The sequence below is a fragment of the Grampus griseus genome, assembly GCF_964374135.1.
Source record: "Grampus griseus genome assembly, chromosome: 11".
In the NCBI taxonomy this organism is placed as follows: Eukaryota; Metazoa; Chordata; class Mammalia; order Artiodactyla; family Delphinidae; genus Grampus; species Grampus griseus.
Window position 1 is genome coordinate 11,978,298 of NC_139005.1, and position 18,715 is coordinate 11,997,012.

General features: G+C 43.4%; 1 protein-coding gene across 2 annotated transcripts in view; it reads left to right on the top strand.

Annotated features, from left to right (window-relative positions):
- The window catches only part of PTPRO (protein tyrosine phosphatase receptor type O), a gene marked incomplete at both ends in the record, with an annotated part of 226,993 nt that extends 222,876 nt beyond the window's left edge, over window positions 1–4,117 (top strand). For both annotated transcript variants that reach the window (XM_082666758.1, XM_082666759.1), the window contains one exon: window positions 4,013–4,117. In XM_082666758.1, the coding sequence (XP_082522884.1) occupies window positions 4,013–4,117 (105 nt within the window). The remainder of the gene's footprint in view (window positions 1–4,012) is intronic.
- Window positions 4,118–18,715: the final 14,598 nt, after the last annotated feature.

The following is an 18,715-nucleotide window of genomic DNA, read 5'->3' on the forward strand; positions in this document are numbered from 1 at the left end:
CATGTGCCTTTCTGTAAAGCTGAGAAAAAGTTGGGTTTTCTCTGTAACTTCCTTTCCTCAAATTTTGATTGCTTCTTTGTTTATGGTAGTATTTTAGGTTGACATCTCCAGGGAAACAGTCTTTTTTAAGTACGATATCCCTTCCCTGAACTCTCGTGGGAAAATTCAAAGTCAGCAGAAGAGGCAGAGGTCACCACGGGTCACTTATTTTTCCCAACTGTTCCAGTTCACTCTTGAGTTCCCTCAGGATTTTGCAGCGATCCTCTCTGGTTCAAGTTATTTATTTATGTCGGTTTTGTCAGTTGTGTCTGGAACCACTCGTCCAATGATTTACCTCTGTTTTTCCTCATTCCTCTGCTCTTCGTAGTTCAACCTGTAACTTGAATGTTAGGATTTCCTTAGCATCCTCCTTGAGCTCATTCACGCCCCAGTCCTGCTGCCTCCTAGTTTACTGATGCTAATAATAAAGAGCAGAGTAAAAAATTATTTTTCTTCATCATCCCAGAGCACTCCTTTGACACTAATGGTTTTCAAGAGGCCAGAATGATTCTCCAGCGGAGTCGATGTATATACAGAAACCACAGTGTGTTGTGTACAGGTTACCTCCCGTGCTCGTTTTTCATTTTCCTATGCCCTCTTGACGGCCCATTGCCTTGATTCTAGTACCCCACCCCCTCTACAAACAGCAGAAGTCACTGATTAATTTGACCATATCCTCAGATGCATGTTTCAGGTCCCTGCAACATGCCGCATGGGCCGTATTTTGATGAACCCTTTTCCCCTTTCTCAGCTGACCAGGCACGCCGTGTGGACCCCTGCACAAGAGGAGCAAGGGGTAGTCAGAGAGTAGGGTAGTCAGGCCAGACCCCGAAATAGGCCCGGGACCAACCCTGACCACTGTACAACTCACTTCACCTCTCGAATCTCCCATTCCGATGAACAGATACACCCTACTATATATAAAATAACAAACAAAGACCTACTGAATAGCACAGGGAACTAGACTCAGTATTTTGTAATAACCTATAAGGAAAAGGATCTAAAAGAAGAAATAGACATAGATGTATGTATAACTGAATCACTTTGCTGTACACCTGAAACTAACACAACGTTGTAAATCGACTATACTTCAATTTTTCAAAAATTAAATAATAGGACTTCCCTGGTGGCGCAGTGGTTGAGAGTCCGCCTGCCGACGCTGGGGGCATGGGTTCGTGCCCCGGTCCGGGAAGATGCCACATGCTGCAGAGCGGCTGGGCCCGTGAGCCATGGCCGCTGAGCCTGCGCGTCCGGAGCCTGTGCTCTGCAACGGGAGAGGCCACGGCAGTGAGAGGCCCACGTACCACAAAAAAAAAAAAAAAAAGTTAAACAATAAAAATATGTATTTTTAAAAAGCTCCCATCCTTCATCTGTAAAACGTGAAGGACAGCGTTCATTAGTTGTTTGTTGTAAAGTATACTTCAGGTGAACCGATATCATCAAGATACGTGCTTTGAAATTGTGAAGTGCCACGTGTGGATGGCCTTCGCCTCTCCTGGGCGCTTTTCTATTTTTATCAAAGGTTTTCTTTAATTTTCCTCTAATAGGCTTTCCCTGGAGGTCAGGCCTTGCTTTGAGCAGCTGCTTCTCCTTATCGGCAGCCTCCTGATTTCTCAGGAACTCTCAGAGATGCGTCTGTAAATAGTCTTTTATTTACTTTTCCTGTGGCCTAGCTACTTTATTTACTTATTTATTTAGACACAAAGTTTGGCCACTGCGTAGGTATGGGTTGAGAAACCAGGCAGTCTCTGTCCTTATCGATGCTCTGTGCTTGACTCAACATCAGAAGCAATGGAGGGATGTGTCATAACAAGAAAGGGAAGCTCAGTTACTGATGTGATGTTGTCACAATTTAAGGGAATGTATTTTCCCCAAATTTTGTTGAAAAATACATGTGAGTCCAGGGAAGTTTGAAGTATTTAATTTTATCCTTTGTATGAAGTTGTCATACAAAAGGTCCTTGAAATCCTGTGGTTATCTTAACTGGTTCTTATTTAAAGGTTATTTTTAATGATATTACTTAGAAACTCCGGCAAATAAGGAAAAAGGAGAAATGACCTTGACTTCATGGCATAAAGACAGCTACTCTCAATATTTTGGCGTACCTCATCTCGGCCTTCATTCAAGTATAATGTTCACACAATTGTGCTCATATGCCCTATACACATATGCTAATTTTACATTCTGATTTTTCACTTAATATTTTGCTACCTGTATCATCCCAAATTGCCTAAAACTCTATAACTCATTTTAGAGACTGAATACTGTTTCATTTTATTTATTTATTTTTCTTTTATTTATATTTTTAACTTATTTTATTTATTTATTTTTGGCTGTGTTGGGTCTTCATCGTGGTGCACGGGCTTCTCACTGCAGCGTCTTCCCCTGCTGCAGAGCACAGGCTCCAGGCGCGTGGGCCTCAGTAGCCACGGCACGCAGGCCCAGCAGCTGTGGCTCGTGGGCTCCAGAGCACAGGCTCAGTAGTTGTGGCACACGGGCCCAGTTGCTCCACCGCATGCGGGATCCTCCCGGACCAGGGCTCGAACCCGTGTCCCCTGCACTGGCAGGCGGACTCCCAACCCCTGGGCCACCAGGGAAGTCCCATACTGTTTCATTTTAGATATGCTGTTGCTTACTTAAAACATTCTCCTTTTTATAGGACATTAAATTGGATTCTTTCCTTTCTTACTTTTATCTGTCCACAATGCCATTTATTAGCATTTTATTAATTGTACCTCCACCAACTGTAGGTAAAAATGATTGCTTCAACCAACTCAATCATCACTGAATATTATTTTTTTCCTTTAGGTTTGCTTACTTTATATATAAAAAAATTGTTTCAATTTACAATTTCTTATTACTTGGCCATTTTTTGCATATGGTTTAATATTTTCTCAGTTTACTTAAACATTTAATAAGCACAAACTAAGTGCTGGGTATTAGGAATAAAAAGACACGGTCCCTGCTTTCCAGGAATATTTGGTCTAGTGGTCCGTTTATTTTATTTATTTGTCACTTTAAGTGTGCATGTTACTGATGTGGATGAATTTTAAACAAAGATGAAGGTATCAACATTTGTCATAATTCTAGAAAATATTCCCTCTCAGTTTCTGGTTTGCCCTTTATTTTATTCTTTTTACTGCTTTTTATATACAGTAGTTTGACATTTTTATTTGTAACTTATTTCATTGTTTAAAGTTTAAAGTCCTTCCTTAAAGTAATCAGAGAAAAATTAACCTATATTTTCCTTTATGTTTTTATGGCTTAATTCATTAAACTTCCTGGAATTTATTTCAGTGTATTATGAGGTGATGTGCTACTTTTTTTTTCAAATAGCCCCATGATTTATTGTTTGAATATTCATTGCCTTTAGCGTTAAGTAGTGATACTCTAAGCCCTATTTTTAATCAAACTATTTCTACAGTTGATTCTCTTGGATTTTCTAGTTATAAAATTGTGTCATTTATATGGAATCTTAAAAAAAAAACTGGTTCTATGAACCTAGGGACAGGACAGGAATAAAGACGCAGACGTAGAGAATGGACTTGAGGACATGGGGAGGGGGAAGGGTAAGCTGGGATGAAGTGAGAGAGTGGCATGGACATATATACACTACCAAATGTAAAATAGATAGCTAGTGGGAAGCAGCCGCATAGCACAGGGAGATCAGCTCAGTGCTTTGTGACTACCTAGAGGGGTGGGATAGGGAGGGTGGGAGGGAGACGCAAGAGGGAGGAGATATGGGGATATATGTATACATATAGCTGATTCACTTTGTGATAAAGCAGAAACTAACACACCATTGTAAAGCAATTATACTCCAATAAAGATGTTAAAAAAATTGTCTCATAAATAATGAAGAATGTTTCCCTTGGCATCACATCATAGCATTTAATACTGCCATAGTATTAAAATATTATATTTTTGCACAAAGATATCTTGCTCTAAAACCTGTCTTTGTCTTTTGCTCCAGGAGCAGTACATTTTTATCCATCAGTGTGTGCAACTGATGTGGATGAAGAAGAAGCAGCAGTTCTGCATCAGTGACGTCATCTATGAGAATGTCAGCAAGTCTTAGTTCAGAATCTAGACCAGTAAGTGGAGAAGAACCCATCATGGGCACCCTGTCTTAGCACAATGGGAGAGGGCATTATGGGATACGACAAAGGCAGCAGTGGCTATCTGTGCTGACTCTGACCCCACAGAGGTGGTCACAGGGAGGTGGTCATAGGGAGAGACAAATACCGTAGCAGATCTTTGAGCTTCAGTGGGCCTAGGTTGGTGGGTGTGGCATGCAAGAGCTTCAGCAACTCATGAAGATTTGCCCTCCATTCCCTCCACCCTGAACCTTAAATTATTCTGATGTTGGATCTGTGCCTGCAATATCAGGATATTACCATCCAATGCTATTTACCTAGATACTTTATGCAAACATTTTACTGACTACAAGGGCCACACAAGGGGCTACAAAGAAGACATGAGCTAAAGTAGACACCCCAAAGAAGAAAAACAATATTGACAATAGTCTTAGGTTAGCGGAGTTTTCAAATGCCTTGATCTCATCTATTATGCGAGTACTTACTTGAGAGCATCGTGAAAAAAAGTCGTAACACAGTCAAAGCCTTGTGCTCACGTTTTAACTAGGACATCAGATTTCGGAGGTGTAAGTAATCTTGGCTAAAGTAACAAGTAATCTTCTAACTCAACTCAGTTAACAGAGCATAGAATGTGTATGAATATATTAAGGTTGGAGGGATCACTGACAGGGAGAGAGAGGACAAGGGTGCCTTGAGGAAGAAGTATGGTAGGATACGGACTAGTGAGTACCAGGATAGGGTTAGCATCAGACCATTACATTCATCAACAAAGACAGACAGAAAGCACAAGGAGGCAGGAAAGATAAAGAATAAGGAAAGACAGACAGAGACAAATTTGCAGGTAGAGGGAAAGACAGAGCCACAGAAAGGAGGACTTGCACAGAGAAAGATGCACAGATAAGCCCACGTCCACGTGGGCTGTGGGGTTGAGTGTAATGAGAGCTAGTGATGGAATCAGGAGGCGGTCGCTGTACTTCCAGCCACAGAGCTGTTGATGAGGGGCTTTGCTCTCCCAGGCTGCTTACCGTCTTCCTCTGTCTCTCATTTACAGGACAGGACATGATGTGAACCCATCCTCCCTTGCTTCCAAGAGTTTTTTGGAGGGGCTCTACTAGCCATTTGCTAAAAAGAGCCCTGCTTTGCAGTACGTGGCCAAGATAATTTATCTCATAGAAGCAGCGGGAAGACTTAGCCTTAAAGAGCCTACAGTGTCTTTCGGACTCTCACTTCTGGACATTCAATAATGGACCAAATTCAACCGGACACCAGAAAGGTCCAGACGCTCTGCAAAGGGCAGGAAGCACAACACTTCTGAAGAGTTTCGCTGGCCCTTTGCTGGTTGGGCTGAGTTTTTTGCTGTTGTTTTTAAGTGCAATAATTTTTGTACGTGTGTGATTTTATCAGAACGTTGAACTGTTTTCTGCCCGCACTATTGATCAAGCTCGTAACCCAAGAAGGATCAGGCATAGTTGGTGTCAAATTATACCTCACTGTTAAAAAGAGGCATGCCCACACATGAAAAAATGGCAATTCTGCTTCAAGGAAATTGAACCAGTGCTATCTATAATCCAACATAAGCTTACTGGATCAGGAATGGGGAGGGTGGATCGGGGGAGAGAGAAAGGTTCTTCCCACAGATCAACTGCGTATCTTTTCCAAATATGAAGAGCTGTAATTCAGCTTCAAAGTAGAGTAGAAAAACTATTTAAGTCTTAATTGTTCTAGTTCTTGATGTTTTTTTCTTATTAACGGTTCAGTGTTTCTTCCTTGGCCCTCTTGGACTAATGTCACTGTCCAGGTTCCTTTTCAACAAACTAGATCTGGTTCAGAAGACTTTGAAGTCTCACTCTTTAGACTCCACTGCTGTCTGAGCAATCTTGGTGCCTAGAGTTTGCGTTCCTCTTTCTGTTGACCTGCATACACGTAAAAGCTATTTCTTTGCGAACTGTAGGCTGTGAACACGCACTTTCCTTCCCCCAAAGAGCTGGGAATTTATGAAGTTGTGGAAATGAACTGCAGCATGCTAGGACAATGATTTGCCTACATTTTGGGGGGGGTAATATTGTCAAGCACCTCTATGGATTCTGACAGAGATAACTTTCTGTTTTGTTTTCTTTGGGGTTGTCAGTTTCATTTTAACCTGTGTAACTAGCAGCAACCTATTCTTTGCATTTTGTATAACTGCAGTACATAATTGTGTCTTGTGACATGAACACTGTCAGAATGGACACAGATGGCATCCTGAAGCCTGTTACTTTGTGTCGCTTCCTGAGAATGAAGAGGTGACGGATATACAAAGGAAAACATTTTGAGTTGAAAGTAAACACAAGCTTGCTGCTTCGCTGGAGCAGTTGGCTGTCCTGAGCCTTCCTGTGTGTGTTTCAGGAGGCTGTGTCCCCCTCTCTGTGCATCCGCCCCTCGCCCTGGATCCCCGCTTTCCTGCGCATCTCCATGAAGCCATGCACGCAGTTTCACATTTTATCAGTGACCTTTGTAAAGGTAAAGGATGCCAAGTGAACAGCTCTGCACCCCACTGTCTCTTGTCACCAAGGCCTGGCCACAGCGGAGCCTGGCACAGTTCTTTGCAAGACCTGGCCAGGCAGGGAGTCTCAGGTTCTCCTCGTGGGGAGGGGGGAGGAACGGCAGAGGCTGTCCAGACCCCACAGGTTAACAGCTTGGACTCCCTGGGTGTTGTCAGCTTTGACTCGCCCCCACCTCTTCCTCCCCTTCTCACCTCCCTGCTGCCACCTTCTCTTCTCACTCCCACCCCTTTAAGTCCCTTCTTGGACATGTTAATAATGTACCACTCCATTCCCAGGAGTACATGTGGCTAAAGAAAAGTAGCAAGTGTATGTGTGACTTCCTTAGGTTTTCGCACACGGACAGGTCAGGAGTGAAGTAAGCAACGTTGGGTGAGCTGATAAGACACCTGCTGGTGCAGGTGCATTTCCCATGTTCACAGACTGGAACTTTACTTCCCTGAAACTTAAAGCACTTTGTAAATATTTTATGATTTTCTTGAGCACCCCTTCCAGGTAGGAATCAAATAGTCCCAGATCAGTTTTCCCAAAAGAGAAGATGAAGTATCCAGAGTTAGACGGAAGCCTCAGAGTTTAGATGACAGAAAAGTCACACCGGGCACTTAACCAGATCCTTCCTTCAGGGGTCTCCACAGCCGTCACTCTGTACATCACTGGTACACCGGTGCTCCTGAAGTGTACCGTTTATGATGGGAAAAGCATCTATCTGTCTGAAGACTTGGGTTTCAATCCCAATAGATGACTTTGAGATGTATCTGTCCTAAGTCTCCGTTGATGAACTGTAGAATTACCTACTGAAAGCACCACATTTCACAGGTGTAAAGGGTATCAGATCTGCTAATTCACACAAAGGTGTTTTGTATTTTATTCTTTCACGTACCCTAGGGGCCCCTCAAACCAGCTTAATTTTCACTCCAGGATTCAACTCTAAGAATTCAGACAGGAGCCAGCTAGGGCCTCTGTGTTTTAATTACAGTGTTACTTGTAATCATCTGTGAAGTGCTACAGTGCACTGAACATAGAGGCACTAGCACAGGCATTCGCAGTAGCCTACGTGGCGCACAGAAAGAGCTGAAGATTTCGGAATAACAGAATATTTCACTTTGAGCGCTGCTGAGATCAAATTCCTTGGCTGCAAAAGCCAATTTCTGAAGTTAATTGAGAAACTACCATTAGACTCTAATTTATACATTTAATATCTAACACTAATACATCCATACCTATACATTCATTATATGGCTTTATTTAACTTGAAAAGGAAGGAAAGGGATGGATGGCAACCTTTTCGGGGGGACAGTGTTCTAATTCGGGGTTGACAATTTTCCACTACAAAGTCAACACTGCCCCCCAAATTTAAAATTAGAAAAATTAGTAAGGTTTTTTTTTTTCAATTCTTATAAAATCTTTAATCAGATTCTATAATCGCTCCTCTTTTCTAAAAGCTGTCCCTGACCCCGGAAAGGGATACATCTCTCCAAGAAGGCTGTGGTGTCAACGTGTAAAGCAGGGGCTGGAGGCTTTGGAACTGAGTCTTTTGCAGACCTTATGAGAGCTACTTGCTAGGGGATTGGCCGTTAGCCAAGGGAGTAAAGTTACTGAATCCAATCTCTAGGAGCCAAAATCCTCCCTGCTTTCTAGCAAGGAGGCCTTCCTTTCCACCTCAGGAAATGTCTGATGTGATGTGCTTCAAATTAGCTGGCGCATTTCCTAGCTCACTGATCACTAGCCTGGGGCCTGGCCCAGGCTCAGAGCTCAGAGGCCATGCCCAGGACTGAACAGAACAACCACTTTGGCCACAGGAGTTAGAAAGCAACAAAACCTAACACACACAAACTTCTTTGGTTTTTAAAGCCTCTTTTGGGTGCATTTGAAGGAAACTTGAGCCATGATCTCTCTGACTCTTGGCCTTCCACAGCAGCACGGGTTTTCAGTTTCAATTGATGCTTATCACAAGGCCTGATCCTGGTGGGGTCACTCAGTTAAAGATGGAGGATCATGTTTAGTTCTGGAAGTTGTATTATGAGGGACACGAACAAACTGTTCGGGGCAGGGTCACCTGAACCCATACGACCTTGTGGAAAACAAAGGCCATAATCACAAGACCTGGGGCAAGTGGGGCTCTAAGCTTGGGGTCAAGGACGAGTCCCTGGTTCATCCAGTCATTCATTCAACAAATATACGTTCATCTAATCCGCTGAGTGAATAAAGCAATCAATCAAGGAAAGATTTTTTGACCACTTGCAATACACCAGGCACCAGAGACACAAATGGTACCATAGGCTAACTTGTAAAACTATGTTATGGAATCAGAGTCTGGTTGTTGTTGGAAGGACTAAGAAAGCATTAGACAAGTCTTTTTCAACATTTTTCACTTGTATAGCTCAAATGTGGTCAACCTTCTGCAGTCACACCAGTAATAGTGGTACACACCTTTTTTCCCAATGGCTTAAGAACAGAAACACCAAGTTCTCATAGTTTTTGTTACTCATCAGGCACCACAGACCCTGACATGGTCCTCCCTTCTCGATGAGAATCAGCAAGCTAGCCTTCTCTCCTACTCAAAAAGACTCTCCGTCCCTGGCAAATGGCTAACTCTTTTCTACGGAACACTTCCAGTGAGCTTCCGGAATTGTCACCTCCAGGGCAGGCCATCACTTCATTCCTCAGAAAGCACTTTCTTCTCTTGGTTACACATCTAAGGAACTTACTAACTTTAAGGATGGGGATGGGATTGACAGTTCTAACCTCCAACCAGCCCCCATGCTTCGGTGCCTTCCAAAAGTTTTCTCATTTACATAAGCTCAGGTGTGGTTGAAAGGGTTTTGTTCTAAATACACAGACACCTTTACTGCTCTTATCACTTGGGAAATTCCAAGGGTTTTAGGAGTTCTAAATATATATTTAGGAGCTCTAGGGACAAATCAAAATATCACAGGTGTTCAAAGCCAAAGTGAGAAGTAAAATCCAGTTCTTCTGATTTCCACCCAGGTCCCAAGCTGTCTGCTATATGCGTGATTCTCAATGATTAGAAGTTTCTAACTTTAGTCAAATGTTCATTCATTCACCAAATGCTTACTGAGCAAAAATGCTATGGACCAGGAACTGGCCTGGGCCCTAGGAACACAAGGGTAAGTCCCAATGTCTCCAGGCAGACAGCAGGTGGAGGTGAGGCTGATAGGATTAAGGCAGGTAAATGAGATGAGACACCCTGGAGCCCCTGGGCCCTCCCTCCACTCCTACCCGTGGTTGAAACCAGCAAAGGGGTGATCTTCAGAGCCCGCGAGAGCCCCTCACATTCTTGGACCGACGTATGGCTCTATACCTCTCATGGATAGAGGCTTGAAGTCCAAATCAACTTTCCCATTTTGGTAAAAGGGCAGGCACTGTGGCACTGACAAGGGCTGCCTTGACAGAGGTTGACTTTTAAAACTTTCCATTTGAGAAACAGTAAATTTCTAGCCCTCAAAGAAAATCATTTGTTGACTCAACATCCCATGTCAGGCACCGTGGAAGCGGCTGGGGCTATGAAGATAGATGAGACAAGGTCTCTGCTTAGAGGAGTTTACATTCTAATAAGGGATATTAGAATGGAAACTAAGGGCAATAGAGTGGTACAGATGATGTGATAGAAATACATAAAGCAGCCAATGCAGTACCAAGAGGACAGGTGATTTCTTTCTGGAAGGGTCAAGGAAGACTATACAGCCATGTTCAAGTATTGAAGACTGCTGAGCCACATTAAAGAATACTAATGCTGTACACTCACCCCTGGCAGCGAGCATTCATGAAACACCCACGGCGTCAGTGAGCGGGGCCCATGGGGGTAACCAAACCTCTGAACCTACCTTCTGAAGCTTTTCTTCTTGGTTGACTCCCAGGCCTCCACAGACAGCTCCTGTGCATGTGTTTTTCGGCAGAATCAAGCAGGTTTACTGTCACTGCAAGTGTAAGCATGCATATTGGGGCTACATTGCCCAGGCACATGCAGTCAGTTCTGTTCACCGGGAGGGAGAAGGGGTAGACTGTACTCCCTGGCCCCTAGGCCCTGAAAATCTGCCAGGAGCAACCTTCCCTACTTCTCCCTCCCTCCCCCCTCCTCTACCTAGCTATCATCTCCAGATAGAGACGGTGGCGCCAGAAAGACGGAAGGGGGCTGGGTCCCTGAGTTGCCACCTGGAGGAGAAACCCCTGCCTGCAATGGCCCAGGATGTGATCCAGTAACACATTTCTATCGCGTCGTCATGAGATGCTAGCATCGTCGGCTAAGGCAGTCGACGTACCCTTAACTAATATGGCAGCCCAAGGATAACCTTTACAACCATGTTCCATCTCAGTAACGGTGGGAGTTTTTCAGGGCAGTGGTGTGTGACTACCCAGGGAAATTCCCAGGAGACAGGTTAAAGATGAGACAGAACAGAGAGAGGGTAACCCACAGGGCAAATACGGGCTCAGGAAGAGGCCGCAGAATCATGATGGATTCTTTTAATAAATAAACTTTGCTATGGAAATACATGTACTCTTCTCCAGAAGTGGTTTTCCTCCAAGTTAGATCTCTCCTTCTCTCTCTCTCTTTTTTTTTCCAAACCCCGTAACAAGACCATAACTCAGGAAACCCACTCAGATTTTTGAACCACATGTGAGGCTACTGACTCTGAACCTGAGTCCTGGGTTTCAGTGAAAAATAGGCCCCGGAGTAGTTCCACATCAATGAAAGCTCAAACGTGCAGGAGGCCACGAGGCTTGGTGTGTGGGGAGATTCTGAGCCTGCGTGTCATGGTGAGTCCAGGGCAGTGGAAAGGAGTTCAAAGCCAGCTGATACGACATACTTTTGTTCAGTTCTGAGAACGCCAAAACATCCACAGCGCTGTTTCAACAGGAAAAGTTAACTGCAACCACTGCTGCCTTTACAAACACAAATAACAAAATCGTCTTGGAAGGGTTCTTTCATGTTCAAAATCACCCGAATCACATCCTCCCTTAACCAATGAACTTGGGAAGCAGGACAGCACAGGGCCCAGCCGTACAGCAGATGGAATGGTTTAGAACAAGGGACTGTGTGGGTGGAGAGAAATTCAACTGAGACTCTGCCCCTGAGTGTGACTCAGTGGCCTCATCTGTGAAATGGACATAGTGATGGTAGCTTTCTCACAGGGCTTCAAAAAATAAAGAAGATAATGTGTGAGGGGCTGAAAACAATTCCTCGAATAACTTAGTATATTACATGGCTCTTCAGGACAAGCACACCTCTCACCACCTCCAAGGGCCATCTTGGGATTCTTGAATACATTTGATAAGAGCATCTGAGGCCGGTGCCTGTGCTGGGCTGGCTCAGTTTCCCCAGGGTGACACCTGAACCACCCCCTCCCATTCTACCCCCAACAGTCACGGACCTTGGGATATAAAAGAGGTGCAGCCTGTGACCCAAGGAGGACCCTCATGCCATAGGCCTATGGTGCCAAACAGGAGCTGACCCTCTAGATCAGAGCCCTGCACTGCCCACACCTGGCTTTCCACTTTGGTTCTCTGCTACCAAGTGCATCACAAAACCCACACTAGCGGGTTTCCCAGCAAAGCAATGCCAGGGCCTGGTTCACATCCAGTGAAAACCTCTGCAACAGTGCAAGCAATCTGTGCAAGTCTGTTGCACTAACACTCTGTCTGAAAAGCTGGCTACTTCTTCTGAAACCAACAAGTCAATTTGTACAAACTGCAATATGTAAGTACACCTGGGCAGGTACCACTTGTGAACACCACTGAATGCCCCCGTGAACCAGCTGCTTTGTTCGCCACTGGGCATAAGAAGAGCTTCCTCCGCAGGGCTGCGCTGACAGCTCCTTGCTGTCGGTGCCTGGTGGTTTGGGGAAGCAGAGTGACGTGACTGCCACAGTATAGACTTGCGAGTCACGGTGCTCTGCCACCTAGCAGCCCTGTGCCCTTGAGAAGTCACCCTACTATCTCTGAGCCTAAGCGTCCCCACGAAAGGCAAACCTGGTCTAATTGTTGCCATGGAATGATCGGCTTCCTGTTCACCAGCGAGGGTCTTCATGGAGGAGGGACTCTGTGGGCTCTGGACCAGTGATTTCCAAATGAGGCTCCAGGCCTCCTCTCTGCAGCTTCAACGAGAGAAACTGCTTTTACCTCTTTCATATGGTGGGATACTATATAAAATTTCATAGTTTAAAAAATGCTATTTCTGCTTAAAAAAAATTTTATATACTGACCTATGATATCCGAGAGAAAAGATGATTTGCAGGATATACAGAAGTTGCAGAGTTAGTCCAAATTTCAGTCGTTCCACTTACTGTGTGACAAGCTACTTAACTTATATCTGAGTTTCAATTTCCTCATCTATAAAGTGGGGAATATAGGTGAAAGTTTTCAGCACATATGAGTTCAGTTCCTGCTTTCCTTTCTTTAAGAATAGATGGGAGGGAAGAAGCCCTTAGCATATGATAGCAGCTCAGAGTAAGAAACCATAAAATAGGACAAGCTCTGGAAGACCTGTAGATATTATTCACCATTTGTGTGTGTGTGTGTGTGTGTTACTCCCAGATTTTCCATTATCTGAAAGAGATCATGTGTTCATCTGGGGGGATAACAGAAATGATTGAAGCTGGAGACATTATCTCCTACTCCATGGCCACGCTCGAGGGATAAGACTGACCTCTTCAAGGTAGGGCAGGTGGGGCAGCCCAGAAAAGCAGTGGGAATTGGGCCAAGTGCCTGGAATCACAGTCAGGAAGGAAAGAGCCCAAGCAATCAGCCCGGACCAGGACCATCTGGGCCTGGCAGGAGCCCTGGTTCATTGCCCAATTGGTCCCAGCACCAAACTAAATGTAATATGCCTAAAGCCCTTCAGGAAGCATCTCAGATGTTAAAATATCCCCACTGATACAGAAATCTAGATTCCGGACCTCACTTCCCTTGGAGCACCTGATAGATATATCTTATCCCAATTTAGTTTAGAATCTAAGAGTATGGTTCTTAGTAATTCCTTTTATCTTATCAGAATTTTACTAGCTTTTAATTTGATAGCCTTTCTTTCACGAATGTGATATAATAAACCTGAACATTTGGGTACTAGAAGATATGTTTTTCCTGGTACCTGGGTATCTCACCATCAAAAAAATGGAGGATTTCTTATAAAACTGAGTTCAGAGCACTGGCTTCTCCCGCTTCTTTTCTGTCCTAAACATGCAAACAGAAAGGAACAAAGAGGCCAGGAAAGGAGGCTGTGACGTGGTGTGAGCCCGTGACGCAGTGTGGGAGTCGGTCCTGGGGAGGCCTGCAGAAAAGAAGGAACTGACTAACCAAGATGGTGGAAAGAGAATGGGTTGGGTTGGGGGGGAAGATGGGAGTACATACTAAAATTCCTGTTGGGGTCCCAGAACTGCTGGAAGTAGAACGCTTATCTGGGTATTGCCTAGAGCAACCACAGCTTTTTTGAGCATGTTATGTTTTGTTTAAAATAAGGAGAAGAAGCTCCAAGAGAAGGGTGGTAAAATGGTAACTGCCTTCCCCTCCTAATTCATTCCCAGGAGCCCTTGACACAACCCTTACAAAGATCTCTGAGCGGACTAACTTAAAAGCGTGCCTTTGGGAAAAACTAAATGTCACAAGTATAAAATCACAGCCTCTGGGAAGTCAGCACTCATTTTAGGTGGTTTTAGGGTGTAATTTTGCCTCAGGAGACCAATAAGACTAGCACCAGGGATAAATACAGCAAGAAGCAAACAGTTCTTTAGACTGTATGTTCTCTGATGGCAGAGGCTATATCTAGGATGCTCTCTGAACATCCAGTTCTTAAAGCAGACACTTACAAAACGTTTACTGAACGAATATTGTCTTTTCCTACCCAGAAACAACCAGTCTTTACAAAAATCCCTTTATTGGGTCTGTACAACTTTCTGATATAGTTCCATGTAAGCACTGAGAAGAAAGAGAGCAGAACAAGCCTAGTGAGATATCCACCCAGCAGCAACTCAGCCTCTATAAATTTAATTTTAGAAAACAAATGAATCTCAAACTTTCCTATAATCTTTTTTAGAGAAAAGTAGGAAAGGAATAGTTTTAAGTGATTAGAGTATCTCTCACATTAGCTTCCCATGACCCAGTGCCTCTTAAGGGCAGGGGAGGGAAAGAGATACAATTTACTGGTTATCTTTTTTTTTTTTTTTTTTTTTTTTTTGCGGTACGCGGGCCTCTAACTGCTGTGGCCTCTCCCATTGCGGAGCACAGGCTCCGGACGCGCAGGCTCAGCGGCCATGGCCCACGGGCCCAGCCCCTCCGCGGCACGTGGGATCTTCCCGGACCGGGACACGAACCCGTGTCCCCTGCATCGGCAGGCGGACTCTCAACCACTGCGCCACCAGGGAAGCCCTACTAGTTATCTTTTACAAGCAGTACAAGCCTACAATCCCTGGGATAAGGAAACTTACTAGCTCTTGATTTGAGGACAATTCCCCAAAGGCAGTGCAGCCACTAAGATCCAAAAGGAATAAGTTAGCCCTGATGAGCTGAGGAGGCATAGATCAGAGTTCAGGGCACTGGAAGCAGCTGGAAATTCTGAAAAGGGGAACCAGAGTGGAAGCATTTGTGCAGAGAATGGCTGCAGAAATCTGTAAGTGAACCCACCCAGTTCACACAAGGCAACATCACCCAATGCTTACCAGAGTGGCCACTGCAAGGTTGAGAAAGGTCGCTGCGCTGGGAGACGTCAGAGGTTCAGCCCAGGAAAAGTGAAGAGAGCTGTTTAACTCCTTGGGTATCCAGCTGAGATGTAAAATATCCTGTGAATTCATCCCCCCAAAAAGGGCATGCCTTAGAATTAAGGACTCCACTGTGAAAACTTTTTTTTTTTTTTTTGTGGTACATGGGCCTCTCACTGTTGTGGCCTCTCCCTTTGCGGAGCACAGGCTCTGGACGCGCAGGCTCAGCGGCCATGGCTCACAGGCCCAGCCGCTCCGTGGCATGTGGGATCTTCCTGGACCGGGGCACGAACCCGTGTCCCCTGCATTGGCAGGTGGACTCTCAACCACTGCGCCACCAGGGAAGCCCTGAAAACTACTCTTGATAGCTACAGGCAAAGCCTGAAATCAAGTCCTGACAAGATTTTCAGAGAAGAGATAGTTTGTAGATAGAGTCCCATCAAGTTAGAAGATCTTGTAAAACACACTGAACTTGCCATAATTCATCCTAGCAAAGCATAAAACCAAAGCTATACAAGCTCAAAGTGATCAGCCAATATACAGCTGATTGCCGGAATAAGAATAAACATTCTTCCAAGGAAGATAACATATTCTAAAATATCTAAAACATGTCATTTACAGTGTCAAGTATATATAATAAAAAACTACTACACATGCAAAGAAATAGGAAAATAGGACCCATAGTGGGGGAGAAAAAAGCAATCAATAGAAACTGAGCCTGAGATGGCCCAAATGTTGGGTTTAGCAGGTAGATTATAAAGCAGCCTTTCTTTGTTATGGGAAAAAAGGAAAGTTGCTCAAAGAATTAAAGGGAAATATTCTTTTAGTGAGTGAGCAGACAGAAAGTCTCAGCAGAGAAATGGAAGCTATATAAAAGAACTAAGTGTAAATTCTAGAACTGACAAAATACAATAACTGAAAAGAAAATTCACTGGATTGACCCAACACATACTGGAAGACAGATCACAGTGGGGAAAAAAAGAGTTGGTGAAGCTGAATACATATTGACATAAATTTCCAATCTGAAGAATAGGGAAGAGATGGATTTTTAAAATATTAACAGAGAATCAGGGATCTTTGGGGTATAGTAAGATACCTGACCTAACATACATGTAATAGAAGTCTGAAGAGAAGAAAAGAAAAAAAAAAGCAGAAAAAAATATTGTAAGGAAAAAGCGCTTCTAATAATAGGAAAACACTGACTTAAAAATCCAGAAACTCGCTGACCCCCACATAGAATAAACACCAAGGAAACCACCTTCATCAATTTTATAATCAACCTGCTGAAGATGAAAGATACAGAAAAGAATTTTAAAAGCAGCCAGAGGAAAAAGTAAGAATGATGACTGACTTATCTTCAGGAACAATATAAGCCAAAAATCAATGGAATGACATTTTTAAAGCTCTAGAATAAAAAGTAGTAACCTAGATTTCTATATACAGTAAAAAATATATATATACTTTGAAAAGCAAGGTGACTCCAAGTCTGAGCCAAGATGGAGTCAGAGGGACTGGATTTACCCTCCGGCCTGAAATAATATGTGCTTCACACACATATGTATTCACACACATATGTGAACAGTTTTCAAGATATTGAACACTGGGCAATGAAAGATGAAAAAAATGCAGAAAACCCTACAACTGTTCCAGCTTTCTGCCTAGGGATTGCTTTCAAGCTTCAGTGCAGGGAGGGAGAACCCATGTGGAGTTCAGCAGACCCCTTGAGTTGAGGAGACAAAGCTTAAAGTGTGGCAAGGGCAAGGGAGCTAAAATTACAGCACAGAGTAATAGAGAGGAGAAAGCTGCATGAAGAGAGAGCTCTGGAGATATGCGTAGGGTCCCCATAGAGTCCTAAGCTGAGGATGGATCATTGCATGCCTATGAGAAAACTGCTCAAGCCTGAGGAAAGAACCACCTGAAAGCGTTAGAGGAACAGTTCTCAGAGCTCATGCACAACCAGGAATAGTCCTTATTACCACCTGCTACAGTGGAAAACATAATTCATGGAACAATAGGTTGAGGAACCAGAAGGGTTTTGCTACAACAGTGAGATAAAGTTAGTTATAATGTAAATATTGCTCTGGTTTCACCAAACAAAGCTTAAAGGCAAGATCAAACTCTTACCAAGTAATTTAATAGCAACCCCAAACAAACGACAATAATATTTAAAGGTATACAAAAGTATCCAGCACCTAACACAACAAAGGTAAAATTCACAATATCTGGCAACCAATTAAAAATTACATTAAAAATGAAAGACACAGAAAAGAATCTTGAAAGCAGCCAGAGCTTTTAAAATTATCAAGCATACAAAGAAGCAAGAAAATAAAACCCATAATAAAGAAAAAAATCAATCATAACTAACCTAGAATTTATGAAGATGATAGAATTAATAAACAAGAATATTAAGACAGATATTTTTACTGCTTCCATATGATTGATAAAATTGAAGAAATATTGAGCAAGTTGAGACATGGAAGATATTTTTTCAAAAAGTAAAACTTCTAAATATGAAAACTCTCATATGAGATGAAAAACACAAATGGAAGAGATTAAAAGAATAGAAATTGCAGAAGAAAAGACTAGTGAACTTGAAGACAGAAATAGAAATTACCCAAAATGAAACACAGAGGAAAAAAAACTGGGTAAAAAATTAAGAGAAGAAAAAAAACTGGGTAAAAAACTAACAGAGCACCAGTGACCTTGGGAAAACTTCAAATGGCCTAGCACACATGAAATGGGAGTCTCCCAAGGAGAGAAGGCAGGAAGGACAGAAAAAAAAAAAAAAGTAATGACTGAAACTTTACCAAATTTAGTAAAAACGATAATCCCCCAGTTTCCAAAAGCTCAATGAACATCAAGAAACAGGCAGCAAACTACACAAAGGCCATAAGCAGATGGCTTAATGCCAGTGATGAGAGCTCCACTCGGGCAGCAGCAGTAGGTAACTGATTCCAGCAGCAGTAGGGAACTCTAATTTCTAGATTTTTCCCCTAAGTTTTCAGAACCCCATCACTGCACCCCCTCAGAGGTAAACTGTCCAGAACCTTCTCTCTCTTCAAGTCTCTGTCCCAGCTCTACAGGGGAATCTCTCCTCTGTGGTCTCGAGGCATCAGCACCAACACCAGACAGTGCCTCTTCTTTGGTGGTCTGTGCCCAAGCTCCCAGTGTCCTTCCTTCTTCAGGCTTCTCATTGCTGATAAACCCAACCCCTTCCCTGTGCAGCCCTAGCCCAAGGGATGGGGGTTGCTTTCCCATTATTACTACCTCTGTGGTATCACAGTGTTTCCTTTTTGCCTGTTTAACCAATTCCTTATGTTAAATACTGTTT